The sequence below is a fragment of the Rhea americana genome, unplaced genomic scaffold (genome assembly GCF_003343005.1).
Source record: "Rhea americana isolate MKP2758 unplaced genomic scaffold, rheAme1 scaffold_30, whole genome shotgun sequence".
Lineage (NCBI taxonomy): Eukaryota > Metazoa > Chordata > Aves > Rheiformes > Rheidae > Rhea > Rhea americana.
The window spans coordinates 1,688,067-1,704,507 of NW_028186424.1; the positions used below are offsets into that span (position 1 = coordinate 1,688,067).

A 16,441-nucleotide genomic window follows, 5' to 3' on the forward strand; every position below is an offset into this window, starting at 1 on the left:
TCCTGAGCAGTGATGCTTAAGTTTCAGAGAGAGATCTTTGAATGAAAGCGACACAYGTAAGCACTAAATTTTTACTTAAAGGGAGATGCTAAGCTTATAAAGAATTATATTCTGCCTTGAATTAGTTTATCTCACTACTCTCCAGAGGCTATTTCCAGCAGGAGTCAACCACCAGCTCTGCCTAGGATCTATAGGATCATTTTGCTTGTCTTCACTCATTCTGGGGGAAATTAGCCCTTGATTGAGCTTATATTCTCATTACTGCAACATAAAAATATATATTGCAGCCTTTTTAATTAGACTGAAAAACTTCTGGAGCTCTTAAGGGCCACTGTAGTACAAAATAATAAATCATAAAAGTTCTTGTTTCACAATGGTTTGAATATACAAAAAATTCAGGGTAAGGATGATCTTTGGCTTTTAGGTGTCACAGATTCTCTTCAGAAAGTTTCATTGTTCTGGTAAAATAAAATACATAGCTTCTTGCTAATGACAAATTATTACACCTGAACTTGCAAACACAGTTATTTAACATTGTGCAGCTTTTCACTTTAGTCTTGTAAGGATACAGTTCAGCCACAGTAGTCTAAAAGAAAAACCATAAATACAAAAACAACATATCATGCAAAGTATGTTGATTTCATACCAGATTTACCTTTTCATTCACTTTTTTCATTAATTCTTCAGCCTCCTCATTTGCAGCTCTTTCTTTTTGGTGTTGAGCCTCCATTTTTTTCCTAGTTTCCAGATTACATTCAGCTGTTAAAGCCACCATCTTCCTTTCATACTCTTCCTGAATCTCTTTCTCCATGGCAAGAAACTGCTTTTTGAAAACTGAACTCATCCTCTTCTCCACATGAGGAAAGAGGYTGTGACTGAAAACCATGTTCTTCATCATCATAGCAATCACTTCCTTACACATCTGCATTCGATATGCCTCCAAATCAGCATCTGCCCGAGTCAGGCTGGTGACCTCCAAGCTGTTGAGAGGCAATCAGGACTGTCTGAAGTCTGAGACTACAGAAAATTCCCACCATAAACCAAGGATATATAGATTTACTCAAAATCATGAAATCAAACGGCAGAGAAGCACAGGAATATCACAGCACATGAGCCTATTAATCATGAAAATAATCATTCATTAAAAAGCAGAGTGAGCGAACTTCTGCTACAGTTACTTCAATGACATATGAATATTCTAACATCCCATTTAGAAAGCTTTTCTTTAGAACTCAAAACTTCCCTTAGTTCAAAGGCAAACATAAGCATCCTACAAAGAACAATTTTGGTGAGAAGCACATTGCAGATGGAGTGTGTATCTGAACAGACTATAAATTTTGCTGATTTTGTAAAATAATTCTAAGCTCACTGACCCATTTATACTAGTGCACTACTGCTTCCTGTTCTGCTGTCATATATTCCTTTCTCTACACGGAAGATGAAAGACTGTTTAACTACTTACTAACATAAACAAATTAAAATGGTTGTATCCATACTCTAATGGAAGTTAATAAAGAGATTAAAACCACAGAGAAATACAAGACTTCTTAAGAAAGACAGTAAATGTCATGTTGCATATGAAGAGATTCTCACCATTAGAGTTAAATAAATTGGAAGGACAATTATTCTCATTTCACACAGTACATATCTACTATAAATTCTGTAGTTTTGTGCACTCAATTCAGGACTGGAGGATTAGATTTTTTTTGCCCCTGCATGCCAAAATACCTGAACACATAATACTGTATGCTTCTGTGTGCAGATGCAGTATACAATGATTTCTTAGAGAACTACAATACACACTATCAACATCTTAAGTCCAGTTTAAATTAATTCTTTTTTTTAGATAAGCTAAATTATTGATTTGATTTGTTCTGTAAGTAAATCTTGGAATAAATTTCAGTAAATTCCCAAAGTGTTGGGAAGATTTGCAACATAYTAGAGTAACAGTATATACAAAATGCTATACGTCACACTGTACAAATCCACAAATAACTCGCACATGGTTTGCAACACTTGAAGTGATTCGCCAGCATGGTATCCAGTGTTTAGGTCTGTTTGCCTGCTCACTCACAAGTTGCTAGTTCCTCATAAAAATCACCCAGAAGACATCTTTGTCCCATGCATCTCATGGGAGAGCGTCAACTGCAGCTGAGCTCAAGCTCCTCAGCTTAAAGCTCCCTCCAAACTTCCGGTGAGGGAGGGAGGCAGACACAAAACTCATTCCTTCCCCACACCAGAGCAGCAATCACTGTTGGAGGACAGGTCCTTTTGAGCTCGAAGTAATCCCATTCTGTGCCTGAAACRTTCTTAATAATACAAAGAACCTTAAGAAGTTTGTGCTTTCTGTAACAAACCCAACAGAATCTGTGCTGTGTGCAGACGGATATCRCAAGAGGCACATGCAGGTACACAACAGTTTTGGCTGGTTTTGGGGGGACCGGCACCGCTACGTCCACATGGCCCATTCTCAAGGTCCCCATTTCACCGTGCCCTCTGCCATACGGACAGTCCTTCTCACTCTGCCCACGCAGGAAGCACTCCACATTGGCAGCACAGATGCRTATTTTCTATCTTAGTCCTTTCTCTTTGCAGAAATCTTAGGACATTCTGCTGATACAGTCAGATAGGACTAAAGTCTTTATTAACAACAATTTAAAAGAGGAACATATCAGATTTGTTAAATATATATTATACTGAAATATAAAGAAGGATTCAGAAAGTAAAATAGAAACTCTGTGGTGTAACATTACACTAATGATTGTCAGTGGTGGTGGGAGGCTTCACTTCAGTGATTCACCAATTCATTGTTACTATCCTGTAAAACATTAGCCACTGGATTTACTTCTCTGTTTTAATTCCTGCTTTAAGTCCAGTACCTCTGTTTTAATCACATAGAATTATAGAATGGTCGAGGTTGGAAGGGACCTCTGGAGATCATCTAGTCCAGCCTCCCTGCTCAAGCAGGGTCACATAAAGCACACTGCACAGGAAGCCTATCTTTCTTTTGCAAGAAACATCTCATCTTGATTTTCAAGTATTCCATAATGGAGAAGCTAAATAACACTCAATTAATTGTTCCAGTTACTAATTCCTCTCAGAATTAAAAATGGTCACCTTACCTCAGCTTGAATTGGGCTAGTTCCAACTTCCAACTCTCTCTGTCTGTTGGACTAATGAGTTCTTTGATCATCATTTTTGTTGTTGTTCACGCATAAATTCATATATAGTCATCTCATCCTCTATTAACCCTTTCTTACTGAAGCATAAAAGACTGAACTCCTCACCTCTCTCACTAGAAGGCAACACTTTACAACTCCAGCATGTTGATACATCGCTTACAACATATGGCATTTAATAGCTATCACAAACGCTGGATACTTTCACCATGCTTTGAATAAAAATTAACCTATTCTTTTTCCAACTGCTTTTTAGTTACTTTACAGTCTTGCTTCTTCAGCAGTGACCCAAAGAATGAAAAAAATAAACATGATCACAACATTATGGTTATCCTTCCCTAGGTCTTCCAGTGTATGTCTTTCCATTTATTGCAACTCCCAACAGACTCCTTTTGAGTAAGATTTCCATGACCTTCCTTGTCTAAAAAGAGAACTGAGAAGGAGCAATAGCTGTACTTCACCTGACATTTAGCCATCAGCAAGTGAGTGATGAGACTGTTAAGATATCAGGTGTATTTTATCTGCAACTCTCAATCTCCACTTGACTGCCAGGAAATCTATGAAGAAGGCACCAAAGCAGAGGAAGCATGTGAACTTTCTACCAACCCAATGGTAATAGTGTAGACAAAAAATAATCATAAGCCAACTCTTCCAAGTCACATCCTGGAATACAAGAACTATAACCACTCTTCACGGGCAGCTGAAGAAAAGCTGTGCCTGATGCGCTCTACCTCTGGTCTGCTCCCTCCACACAGCAGCTTGCAGGAGTGAATTAAGGCCACCACACACATCAAAAACTCTGCTTCAAGTTCTCACCCAACGACAGTGTGTCTAGTGTTGAGGGCAGCCTCAGGAACACCCTTAACTGGCTGCATGGATATAGTCTTTGAGTCATAGATACCAACAAGCACTTTGTCAGCACAAATCAGCGATCCTCAACATACAATATAACAAATGCTTTAGTTTCAAGGTCCTCAGAAGAACAGTGCTTACAGTTATCCAGATTAAACATGCAGGATTTTGTGACACCTGGGAAATAAAAATAATCATAATGCGACACTCTGTGCATCCTCAAACACGGACAGATTTARTAAGTTGCTCTAAATGCTCTGCAYTGCTCCAGTTACAGCAATTCATGTTTAAAAGGCCTCACATCTCTTCCTGAGCATACTCACCATAACGGAAACATGAAAGACAACRAAGTACAGTTAGCAGATGGCAATCTGTTGATGAAAAAGATCAAAGTTTCTCTTGGGCAAAGCATGCAGACAAAGGATGAGAACAGYGTAGAAAGTAGGTGGTAGGAAGGGGAGGAAAAAGAAAAGGTGAAAAGACAGGTAGAAAATGAAGCTGCAAACAGCAAGTGTAAAGATTTTTAACTCACTTGAAGAGGAAGAGGGTTTAAAGATCTGTCAGAGAAGAGCTGGGAGGGGAGAGTCCCAGACGTCAAACACAGAGAAGCAGAGAGAGTGCCTGAACACCTGATGTCTTCCACAGACCTAATGAAAGAATACAGGAAAGCAGATAGGGTCAGGAAAAAACACGTATGGTTAATTTAAAAACCCAGAWGCTACTGAGAAGCCATTGACTACAAAATAACTATGTCTTTAAGGCTTATTCTACAAATTAGAAGCCCACAGAGGGAATTTTGGAACAGGATAATTAATAGCTGCTGAATTATCAGTCTTCAAAAGTAAAATGAACTAATGGCTTTCTGACACAATTTTAAAATGCATTCAGAGTTCATGACRATAAGAAACTAGTGTTGATTTTCTAACGTCTAAATGTGAGAGAAGCATCAAGCAAACTCCCCTTTTGTGGCATTTCCTAATAAAAACAGGAAAAAACTTGCTTCCAGAAGACTCATTTCTCATCTGCAAATGATAGCCAATTACAGCAGCACCCAAAGGAGACTGGAGCCCTATGACAGCAGCTTCTGTAAAAGCCTCCCCTAGAGGTACACGGTGCTCCTGAAGAGCATACAACAGAAGGCCACTCGCAGACGGTCTGCATCTTCATTACCCTCCAAGCCTCCCTTGCAGCAGTCCCTGGGTGCACCTCGGCAGAGCAGCCGTGGGCTGCAGTCACTCCTGGTGGGGACGTGAACCCAGAGAGGGCGAGCAAGGACAAATCACCACCACAGCCACCGCAGCAGCCCGGAGAAGCTGCATGCTGATGTGGTATTGCGTCCGCAGGCAGAACGCAAACAGGGAAGGCAGCTTTCAGGAGAGGAGGAAAAAGGAAGACAAAAAAAGATGTTATCTACCATCYGCGTTACCCTATCACACTCCAGAGAAGTCAAGACTGACAGAGGACTCTCTTGAAGGCCAGAAGGGAGTTTCACACACYCAGATCTTGAAACCGTATCTTCCAGTCTTCCAGTACTCATTTTAGTAAGCAAAGAAAGCCAAGTAAAGTACAACTGCCATAAAAGGTCTTAAGCTGCAGAAGCATGGGTTTTGTTTGTTTTTTGTTGTTTTTTGTTTTTTGTTTTTACTTAGAACATACATTCACTGAGGGATCAGTAATAGAATATTAATAAGCCAGGCTATGTTTATTTGTGGCTTTTCTTTTCAAACAAGGGCATATTTTTATTTTWAAAAAATGTCCCAACTCTCCTGGAGATTTCCAGCACCAAAGTGTCAGACTATAAAACGTAGTAGAGCTGGTATTTTACCAAATCCCAGCTCTAATATTAGAAACAAAGGAAAAGAGAACAGAAGTTAACCTCTCCTGATGACCCKCTTGTACTCTAAATGCTACAGGAAATTGCACAACAACAAACATTAATCACGTACTGATGCTATTTCACACATTTCTGCCAGTCTGTAATTGCCACAAGAATGTGGACCCTCAGTTTGCGGTGACATAGCCTGCTACCTTCAACCTCCCTCTCTTTCTGTCCTCTGCTTCYCACACTTTCCTGGTGGGTCAAGCCACAGAGGAGATTGCACTACTTTGTGGCAGGGATTTATGCAGAGTGCAGCACCCTGAGGCCCCAATTCTTGCAGGAAACTCAAACCTGTGCTGAACCAGCAGTAACAGCGGGAGGTCCAAAGAGCCAGCACCCCACAGCGCAGAGMAGGGGGTAGGCGCAGAGCGCGTGGCCTCTCCCCAGGCTTCGCTACTGCCTGCCGTGGCGCAGCCTGTGCCCGTTGCAGGAGTCCTGAAGATGCTCCATGCTGCACCAAGAGCTCACCTGGCCTGCAGCCAGCTCTCAGCCGGATGGGTTCATCCATCAGGTCTGTGACACTGTTACAGAGCAAGCACAAACTCAGCATAGCTGAAATGTGGGTCTACAGGGAATACAGGCCATCCTGTAAATAAACAGGACAGCTGCGAAAGGTACGCGATGATTATCTAGGGATGCCTTCACATAGATGAGTCACAGGTAGATTTAGTTTTGCAGAAAAAGGAAATAATTCAAGATGGTGACAAAACCATAAATAGGATTCTTATGATTTATAATCTCCCTGCCCCTCCTCTCCCCAACAAACAACAGAAAAAAATGATAAACTGTGCTGAGGGATCATTAGCTCTTCTTCAGAAAAAATGATTCACAAATAACTACCAACCATCTAAACACTAGATTTGCTAGCAGTTTCATTATCAAATTCCTTTAACTCTCCACAGTATTATAAAGAAAGAAAAGGTATTTCAATTCTTAATCTTTTAAAAAATCTTTTAAAAATTAAGCTACATTTAAGTGTCTGAGAACCTCAATTTTGAATACAGAAAGTGTGAAAATTGATAGTGATAGATTAGTGATCTTCAGGAATCCTATTAAAAAATATTACTAACTACATTATAGGCATAATTGCAGCAGAGGTCAGAAAATGTTATTTTTTACAGTAACAAAAGTTACTAACAAGAAGAGAGCAAATAAGATTCTCATCCTACTTCCAGTGAAGTCATCACCATTCTATCACTGCTTTTAAAAGAATCAGCCTGGATACCAACTAAAAAAGTATAAACAAATATCATGGCATTATGCATTACACCTGAAGAGCTTCCAGCTTTGTTGTGATCTACTCAGATTCTACAGATCTATCCAGACTGGATGAATACTCAGATGTCAGAAAGGGTATGAGCAGATTGATAAATCTTCTTTCAGAAAGTACTGAATAAAGCTTCACTAAAAGTATCAGGAGTTGTTTGTTTTTGGATGAGAAGATCTGTTCTAGAAGAAGAGCAGAAATGATCCACGTAACTCTGAACATTTCTTAATGGCTAGCCAACATCAAAGATGTGTCATTTTTTAGATGAGAAAAGATACACATACATTAATTTCAAATCAATTATTTTTTTCTCTTTCCCTCTCGCATGAAATCTCTCCTATTACCCACTAAGCATTTGAGTTTCACTGAGGGAAAAAATATATAGGTTACATACTTGTCCGGTTTATAATAGCATCCATAACACAGACTGTAGGGTTTGAGGTGCATTCCATGTGTATTCACTAGTACATCAATGTTATTATTATTTATTTTTGTATCCCTGCRTTCCAGTCCTGGAATAGTATCAAATTGTACAAAAACAGAACAATTAATATGTCTTTCCTCAAAAAATTTTACAATTTCTATTACATACTTAAAAATCTATGAACTACAGAAATTTAGCACCTCTATTTTGTTGTACTAACAATGCAACAATCTGTCACCATTTCCTATGTAGAAATACTCATGTCTAGCTGCTATGACACCATGATCTTCTATTCTTACTTTCCATTTGAAATCAGGATTTAAAAAAACCCACACAATTGCTCCATGGCAAATTAAATTAAAATGTACAGTGAGAAATTTACATTTAGAAAGAAAAAGGGAACTTCTAATATAGTAGTAAATTGTTTTTGACTTTTCTGTCAAGGCTCTCTGGAAACAGTTTGATCCTGTTCTCTAGTATATTGGCATCAATGCCCTGTACCATCAGAAAAAAAAATCAAATGCAATACATACATATTACTTAAAGATTTGCCAAAATAATTGGCTATATGTATTGTGTATCAGCAAACAGGCACAAGTTCAGCAAGATATGCAGCTAAAGCTTAGCCTAACTCAAACAGCTGTAAAAAATAAGGATGGAAAAGAAAAGCTGGAATAGTGGAAAGCCAGTTTAAAAAAAAAGTTCCTTTAAAATACCGGTCTTCTGAGACTATGCCATAGTGATCAGACTTGTTCACATTAGTCACAAAAGCAAACTGCTCAGGTATCTTTGCGTTCTGCTGCAGAACTACAGTAAAGAAATTTGCAACAGTGTGGAATATGATTTTCTAGTGCACATGTTAAATATTCAAAAATATAGCTTCTTCTCATTAGCATTCATTGCCAATGGACCAATATTCAGGAATATACATGGGAAGAAACCCACTGAGAATACAAACCAAATGACATTGCTGCATAATGTGCATCAAGGATAGGACTTATTAAGGCTAAACTCACAAAACAAGTACCTAGGAAGCCTTCCTATGAAATATTTAAAAATGTTTTGTTCTCTAGACAATCCTCCTGGGAGTACAAACAGTCTACATTCCAAAGACATCCCTGCGCATAAATATTGATCACACTCTCTTAATGTATTTGCTAAACAATTTGGCATTGTTACTTTACAAAAGATATTAGCTATTAACATAGCTTTATATTGTAAAGAGGAAAAAAATTCTGCAAATGTTAATTTTCTGAATAATTTGTGCATATTTGTCTGCACAACAGAACAAAGGACCAGAATGATTCCAACTGTGTTTACTACCACAACGCAATTTAAGGAGAAGGTATCAATCATGATGGCAGGCTTGTAYGTGTACCACATAGAGAAAATGTACTAACACACATACAAGGAATTAGCAAACTAAAACATGCTTGTTGAATAATAATGTAAGCAATATTTTTGTAGTTTGCTAAAGATATCTAAAATATCAAAAGCTCTCTAAAACAAACTCCATGCCTCTGCCTCCGCAAATAATAAAAAAAAATGATGCTGAAATTCACATTCAGCATACATATGACATGAAAATACTGTGCTCAAGGCAAAAGTCTAATTCTTATCCTCAGTGCACTGGCCATTCCTGTGAGACAACTCTGATCTCACTCCCCACTTCCTTACAGCTTACAGAGCTATCTACTTAAGTATAAAGTGTCAGAATACCCATCTGTTCAATGCAATAAAACAAAACGCAAAGCTATAGAAAAATTGTTTTTGTGACCACAGCTATAAAAATGATGACATTCCTTTGAAGTGCAGAATCTATTTAGATTGACTACAATTACTCACTAATAAATTATAAGTACATACTTTTTCCCTTTATGTTTTGCAAATCACTATCCTTAAACCAGCTAATTCAGTGAAAAATAAGAATTACTCTCCAATTCTCACACTCTGCTTTTACCATAGGTAACTATTATATAAACCTATACAGTATCTTCATAATCAGCTAAAAACCTGGATAAAGTACAACAATTTATAAAGCACACAACTGAGATGAAACCTTTAAGGAATTTAGATCAGAAGTTAAAGGACTGCTTCACACTAAGTTGCAGAATGGATGAGGAAGCAACATTAAGAGAAGGGGAGCTTCTCCAGCTAAATGTCATGCAACAGTGTTAACAACATTACACACATAATGTATGCACATCTAACAATGTAACAGTGCAAGTCCAGGTGTGCATTATAGGTACTGAAGAAATCAGAAACAGTATTGTGTTTATGCAATATAGGAGTTAAGTTAATGCTCTTGCCTTTTTGGGAAATGACCTTGCAAGACTGGGATTCATCTCACCTACCACCAGACACCTACAGGTGAACTAACCAGTTCAGGCTCCAGACTTTACAGTACAGGCTGCCGTTTGACCKTTTTTTAGACGTCTACCTTAGGATGAGAAGAATCATACTGTAGAAGGGAATCCTTTTTCCTCACCAAGTAAAAGGAAGAGTTCAGAGCAATTTAGTCCACATTTCAGAGACCTTCATGTGGTCAGACACATTGTACTACCAGTAAGAGATGAGAGGAACACGTATGTAGCTATTGCATAGATGTTATTGTTAACAACACTGGGTTTTTTTACCCAATTCCCTCCAGGGAAGGGAAAGGAACAGAAATGAAGAGCGGGTATGAAGGGGCAGCTAGCAATTATAAATAAGTAAAAAGTCTCCAAACAACCAGCAACTTCTCCAGGTCTCACAATGAATGTATTTCTCTAAAAGGCTCATCTGGGACATTCACAATAGCTCATACCTGAAGCTTTGAAAATGATTAGATGAGAAACTAAGCAAATATTACTGGATGGATAACACAAATGAGAATGTTACAGGTAATACTCAGGCACGACAGATTAGGCATTTATAAATGCAGCACTCTGTCCTACTGAACCAACAGTCCACCAGGATATCAGAGGAGAACTGTCCTACAAAAAAAAAAAGTTGTCCTCCACATGCAGAATAAAATCAAGCTCTTAAAAATCTTGCAAACTATTCCTGCCTCCTGTGGCCAATGAAATCTTGAGCAAATTCCTAGTCTGATAACTATATACCTTAAATTAAACTGAGCCACAGTTTTCAGCCAGAAAAATCTTCTTTAATTTATAGGCCATAATTCTTATGGGTTTGTCAAGATATACATTAGACATACAAAGAGTGTTCAATTCAGCACTGTGAAATGCAGTTCTAATGGAGACTGCACATAATACTTAAAATAAGCTGATGACAATTGCAAAGCATATTATGGTGAATATATTGTATATGATAAAGTCATAYAGAGCAGGAAGGCTGTTGGGCATAGGAATCAACACCTGAAGACTTGTCGATAAAGATGCTCTGGTCAAATACGTTCCCAGAAGAGACACAAATGAATTCAAGTGCCAGAAGACAGATAAATCCCTGAAATGTAGCTAGTGAGTATATCTACAGTTATTTATATAGCACGGTGTAATGAGATAAAAGCAGTTCTTTCTACTCTAGCTATTTCAGATTATCCAGGCATTTTAKCTGATATTTAAGAGTATAGCTGAAATAAATCCTTTTATTTTCTTGAACACTCAAAGACACAAGGTAAACTTCGCATTTCTGTTTTCAGGTGAGCCACCACTCAAACAGTTTTGAGGCAGTTTCTGAAGTAGTAATTTGAAACTTGTATAAGTGATTTATTAACCAAAATCCTACTGAGCACCTTCACTGCCTTCACTGAGGCATGTTTCAAACAAGCATCTGATTTGTAGCCAGATTTGACCTCATACAGCCAGTCACAGAAATAACCTACAAGAACTCCAATCACACAACAAACCTGGGCTATATCAATATTCACCTRTACAGTAATTCCAATCTGCTATAAAATGATGTCGTATATTACCATTCAGAATTTATTAAAAAAAATAAAAAGTCAAACTATTAAGCAAAAGAAACTTTTGTTATGCAAAGGAGATAGAAAAAGTGTTGTGATTAAAAAAAAAAAGAAAGAAAAGAAAAAAGAAAAAAGAAAAAAGGGGATATGAAAGGGAAAAAATAGAACCTGAGAGGAAAAAAGCAGAAGCAAGAGAGATATTTGTGCTAACTGCATAAGAATATTAAAATGCTATAGCCCCAGGACACACACACAAACTGAGAAGTGAATCCTGTCTTATGGTTTTAGTTATATAAATATTTCAGTTATATAAATAATCCTATCCAAAGATTTGCAAGAATATTTACCTTTCTAAACCAGAACACATCTGAAAATAGGACATTAAATAAACAGTTCAGTATTTTTGTTAAAATTAGCTAGATATTCCCTATCCTTAAAATAAGTTAATACTATAGTGAGGTAAAAATATATTTGCTCCTGTTGAACACTCACATAACAATTTTCAGGATAAATCTCCTTAGAACCTGCATTGCTATAGATTTCTAAAAGCAAGGATCAATGTGTAATTTACAAAGGTAAATATCTCAGTTACCAAGGAAATGCAGAAAATAATTCAGTTAAGTTAAAATTTAACAAAGAAAATTACTTCCACATTTCTGTAACTTTTGCTTTCAACTTCTACAGATTTTATAGTTGCATAATACTGCTTTAACTTGACTTTCCAGGAGCTAACCATAAGATTGAACAATAAAATACAGTCTATCAGATCTTTCTTCAAATTCTGCTGAAGAACAGATGACCTTTAATAGCTGCATGTTTCTGTCGTATTATCCTGATTTGCCTTTCAACAAAATAGTAGAATTTCTCTGCTCTTTCTCTGCTCCAGTGGTCTTTCTAATTTCATCGATGCGATATCTTTTTGCTGGCACTAAACTGTCACTCCTTAGATTCTGATCCAGGTGTTTGCAAAAGATGTTGTTGCACAAAAATGCTGGCACCCAGTAGGGAATCACTTTTCTAGGACAAAAGCCACACTGTTTTGAGAGCTGAATGCGTTAGGTGATAATAAAATATATCCTTTCATCATTTTTTTTACCCAGAAAAGTCTTCCTGTACATTATGAACCACCAAGAAGCAAAAATAGTATTTCACTTGAATTGGAAAATTTGCATGCCTTAAGCCTAGATAGAGCAGTGACTTATATAGTAAAGCAATATAAAATATGACAATTTTCAGTTCCCACAGATGGCTACTTACTACTGTTCAAAACCCTGAAGTACTGCAGCCATATGTCTAAATTATGAAAAAAGATGATAGGTACTGAAGGACATTTTTTCAAAGGTTTAGCTGATGATAAGGGTAATGTAAGAGCAGTAAATTCTTACTCTTCTAAAGCCTGAAGCATGTTCCCAGATTCTTCAAAAGACAGTATATCGATGAATTGGTCATTCATAATTATATCTTCACTAAAGAGATCACCTGAATTAAACTGAGAGCGTTCGAGTTTGTGATTTTGACTGAGTTCAAGTTGGGGCTCCTAAAAGAAATGAAAAAAAAAACAGATTATAAAGATTTTGCACTGAGAGCTTAATCTTATTCTAGGTAAGTAACACTGAGTTAGCTGAAAGACTCCCATTTATCAACAAACTGTAGAGCTGGACAGAGTGGAAAGAGATTATGTAGTTCAAGCACAGACTTGGGATCAAATATACTTCTACTGTTTTTTCAGGTTCAACATTTTTTTTTATATAACCAATCTGGAATACAAATAAAGAAATCAATGGAGAAGACAGAAGACTCTATATTGACTCCAGAAGGCTTCCAAAAGCCTTCTAGGAGGTTATATTTCACTATAAACTGCTAGGTAATTTAAAAAAGACTTACTATGATATACACATTATATATGGCAAGATTACAGCATTACGAGGTGAACAAAATGAAACACTAATCCTATGAATGATGGAAGTGACTCAGCCAGTTCACAGGTCAGATAGACTCCGCTGAGACTAATAAAATTACTATACAAAAGAGTTGCAATAAATATCTGATACTGGGACCAATTTGGTTCATTTTTAATGATTTTATTATCACAGTCTTTTCCATTAAAAAAAAAAAGGCAAAGCCTTTCCATTTACAGAGATTATTTCTTCAGGCCTATGGAGTAATTTTCAACCATAGAGAATAAGTCTGGAAGTGATTTTGTGAGGTCATCTGGTCCATCTACCGGCCGGGGACAGGATGAACCCTGCGCACTGAGACAGGCTTATCAATAGGCTGAATGGTTACTCCAAACAGAGAAAAGATCATTCACCCTATTGTGTCATTTCTCAAAAATAACAGAACACACCAAATAAAGCGTCCATGGAATATAAACCCTAAAAATGCATCTTTCTCCCCTACTTTTTGCTGCTTCGCTTAATCACATATAGACAACACGGCATGTGCATTTTGTTCAAACCTTATTGTACAGTATGAAAAGCTACATCTGACAGCATTTTCACTTAGAGATAGGAAACCAACACTCATATTTGTATAAAGACAACTGTATACAGCTAGTTCCAAAACAAATAATCGCCAGCAAAGCTGCCTGGGCCTCTGACATATGCTGCGCCCCACTGTAACTCTTCCCAGATGTTTGCCCAAGTGCAGCAACTTGCAAAGGCTGGCATCTTCAAGAGTTCCCTCTATCCATTTCCAAGCTGCCCCTTCTCCATCTCCAAGCAGTATCAGACACCACCCCTTCCCTGGAGATATTTAAGTTCCCTCACCTCAGGCTAAGCGTAGTAAGTCGGAGCATGCTCGTGGGAAGCATCCTAGCAGGGAGAGCAGCGACCACTGCAGCAACTCGCGTGAGTAACAGAAGGACCTGGGGCAACCACCACTGYTTCTGGGCTTGGTGCATCAGTTTTCCAAGTAGGGTAAACTGAACACAACCCTGAGTCCTCTGAAGTGTATTTCCTGCACAGGACTGCCTCTAGGCGCCTCTAAATGTGCCAGAACACGACATTCCCCCCCTCAAGAACTGTGGCTAAAAGGCTCATTAGATATAAAGACAGTTTGTATAGGAGGAATAAAAACCCCTCTCAGCTCTCCAGGTAGTCACATATGCACATTCATTGCAATATCTAAACCAAATCTTACTTCATTTAGACTCCTTGGAAATTTTTTAGAAATCTTTATACAGACAATTTCCTTACATATTCAAACACCCAAAAAGGTTTAATTTGTAAAAGTCAGATCACTAATGAAGAAAATTCAGACTGAAATTGAAAGGTAGAGTTAGCAACACAGCCTCTGTGAACAACCTCTGARATTTCTGTCAGTGTGAATTGTCTCAATTTCAGAGCACCAGCGAGCACAGTTTATACTGCCCCTTTCGCCCAAGAGAGATTTCTCAGACTCTGCGTTTCTCACCTCTATCACGTGTTCCCATCCTAAATCCACAGATATACCAACATATTCACTTGACCACACCCAAACAAAGCACAGAGTGATGCTACTCCAGTAGCCCAGTGGTTAGAAATTCCAGTGGGACATGGGAGATCCTCTGCTGTCTGAGCAGAGCAGCGGTTCAAACCTCCAAGCATCTGCTCTCCTGGAGYACTGCCCTGATCACCATCACGCTCTGACTGAGGTCTCTAGCTCTCTTCTGTGAAGTTATCCCACTTTACATAAATATTTCATTAATTAAAAGAAGCCAGGACTCCAACTTGGGCCAACCTGATGAATATTTATCAGACTATGTATTTTCTCTCTCTCTCTGCACTAAAACCCTTTCTACAAACAGGCACAGCATAGATAAAGAACACTGGCAGTGCTCCACCCCAAAACCCAACTGTTTTGCTCAACCACGGAAGAGATTCAGGCATATCCAAAGAACTGAGACTTACATTCAAATCCCTATTCTCAATAATCAGCAACATAATTTGGACTCAAGTCTGCTGCAGTCCAGGTGAGTAGTCTAGTTCCTCCTTACATGCCTGAGACATCCTGCCTCTCATTTTGGGGGAGGGAGGAGGAAGAGAAGGAGGAAGAAGGAACGACCAGGGCCAAAGAGTGATCTTCTTCACCCTAATCTTGAACATCTATATCTTGACAGCAGTTCTTTCGACCAGATTATCATTCCTACACTCTTCATCAAATCTGATTGTGCTAAGGATACGCAGAGATATACATACCTGAGAAGCTAATTTAGTCCTTGATGCTTTGTCTTCAAAAATTGCTTAGACAATCTTTATTAGTTAGCAGGTTATGTCATCAGATATAATTGAAGCAAAAGTTAAATAAAGTGTTGTTAGAAAAGTTTGACACACCTGGTTTTTACCACGGAAACTCCATTTTAGTATCTGGGTTCGGTAAACAACACATAAAACAGCACACGTCAATACAAGGGAAACAAGAAAAGCAATGAAGAATCCTGCAGCATGAATGCCATGGCTGTATGAAATCTGAAATTAAAAGATTGTATTATTAAAACTGTATTTTAAATATACATCTAAAGATCTGACTCAAATATTATAGCTGTAAGCARTACAGTGAACTATTTTTAAATGGTTTCAAACAACTTTGGAGTTTCTCAGTATTAAGTTGTAACTACTACAGTTCTATTAATATTTTCATACCAGGGTCTATTTTCCATAGATTTTAATGCCAGTGTTCTCCACCATGTTCACCAAGTCTAAATGACCATGTAATTACAAACAATAGAACACAAACAGATTGAATTTTAGGTRCTGTGACTTTCGACCTCCTGTGTAACATGCTCTAGGTGACCCTGCTTGAGCAGAGGGGTTGGACTTGATGAGCTCCAGAGGTCCCTTCCAACCTCAACCATTCTGTGATTCTGTAATACTTAATAGTCACAATACTTAATAGAGATGCCAACATCTTCTAATTCTGTTTGAAATGAGTGGCATTTGGTATCTCTCAGAAG

The 16,441-nt window shown here is 37.9% G+C and overlaps 1 protein-coding gene across 3 annotated transcripts in view; it reads right to left on the minus strand.

The window, feature by feature from the left end:
- The window catches only part of EVC2 (EvC ciliary complex subunit 2), an 83,117-nt gene that overhangs the window by 43,798 nt on the left and 22,878 nt on the right, over window positions 1–16,441 (minus strand). For all 3 annotated transcript variants that reach the window (XM_085309581.1, XM_085309582.1, XM_085309579.1), the window contains exons 7-9: window positions 15,822–15,956; window positions 12,894–13,045; window positions 656–980 (exon numbers count right to left, since the gene is read on the minus strand). In XM_085309581.1, the coding sequence (XP_085165707.1) occupies window positions 656–980; window positions 12,894–13,045; window positions 15,822–15,956 (612 nt within the window). The remainder of the gene's footprint in view (window positions 1–655; window positions 981–12,893; window positions 13,046–15,821; window positions 15,957–16,441) is intronic.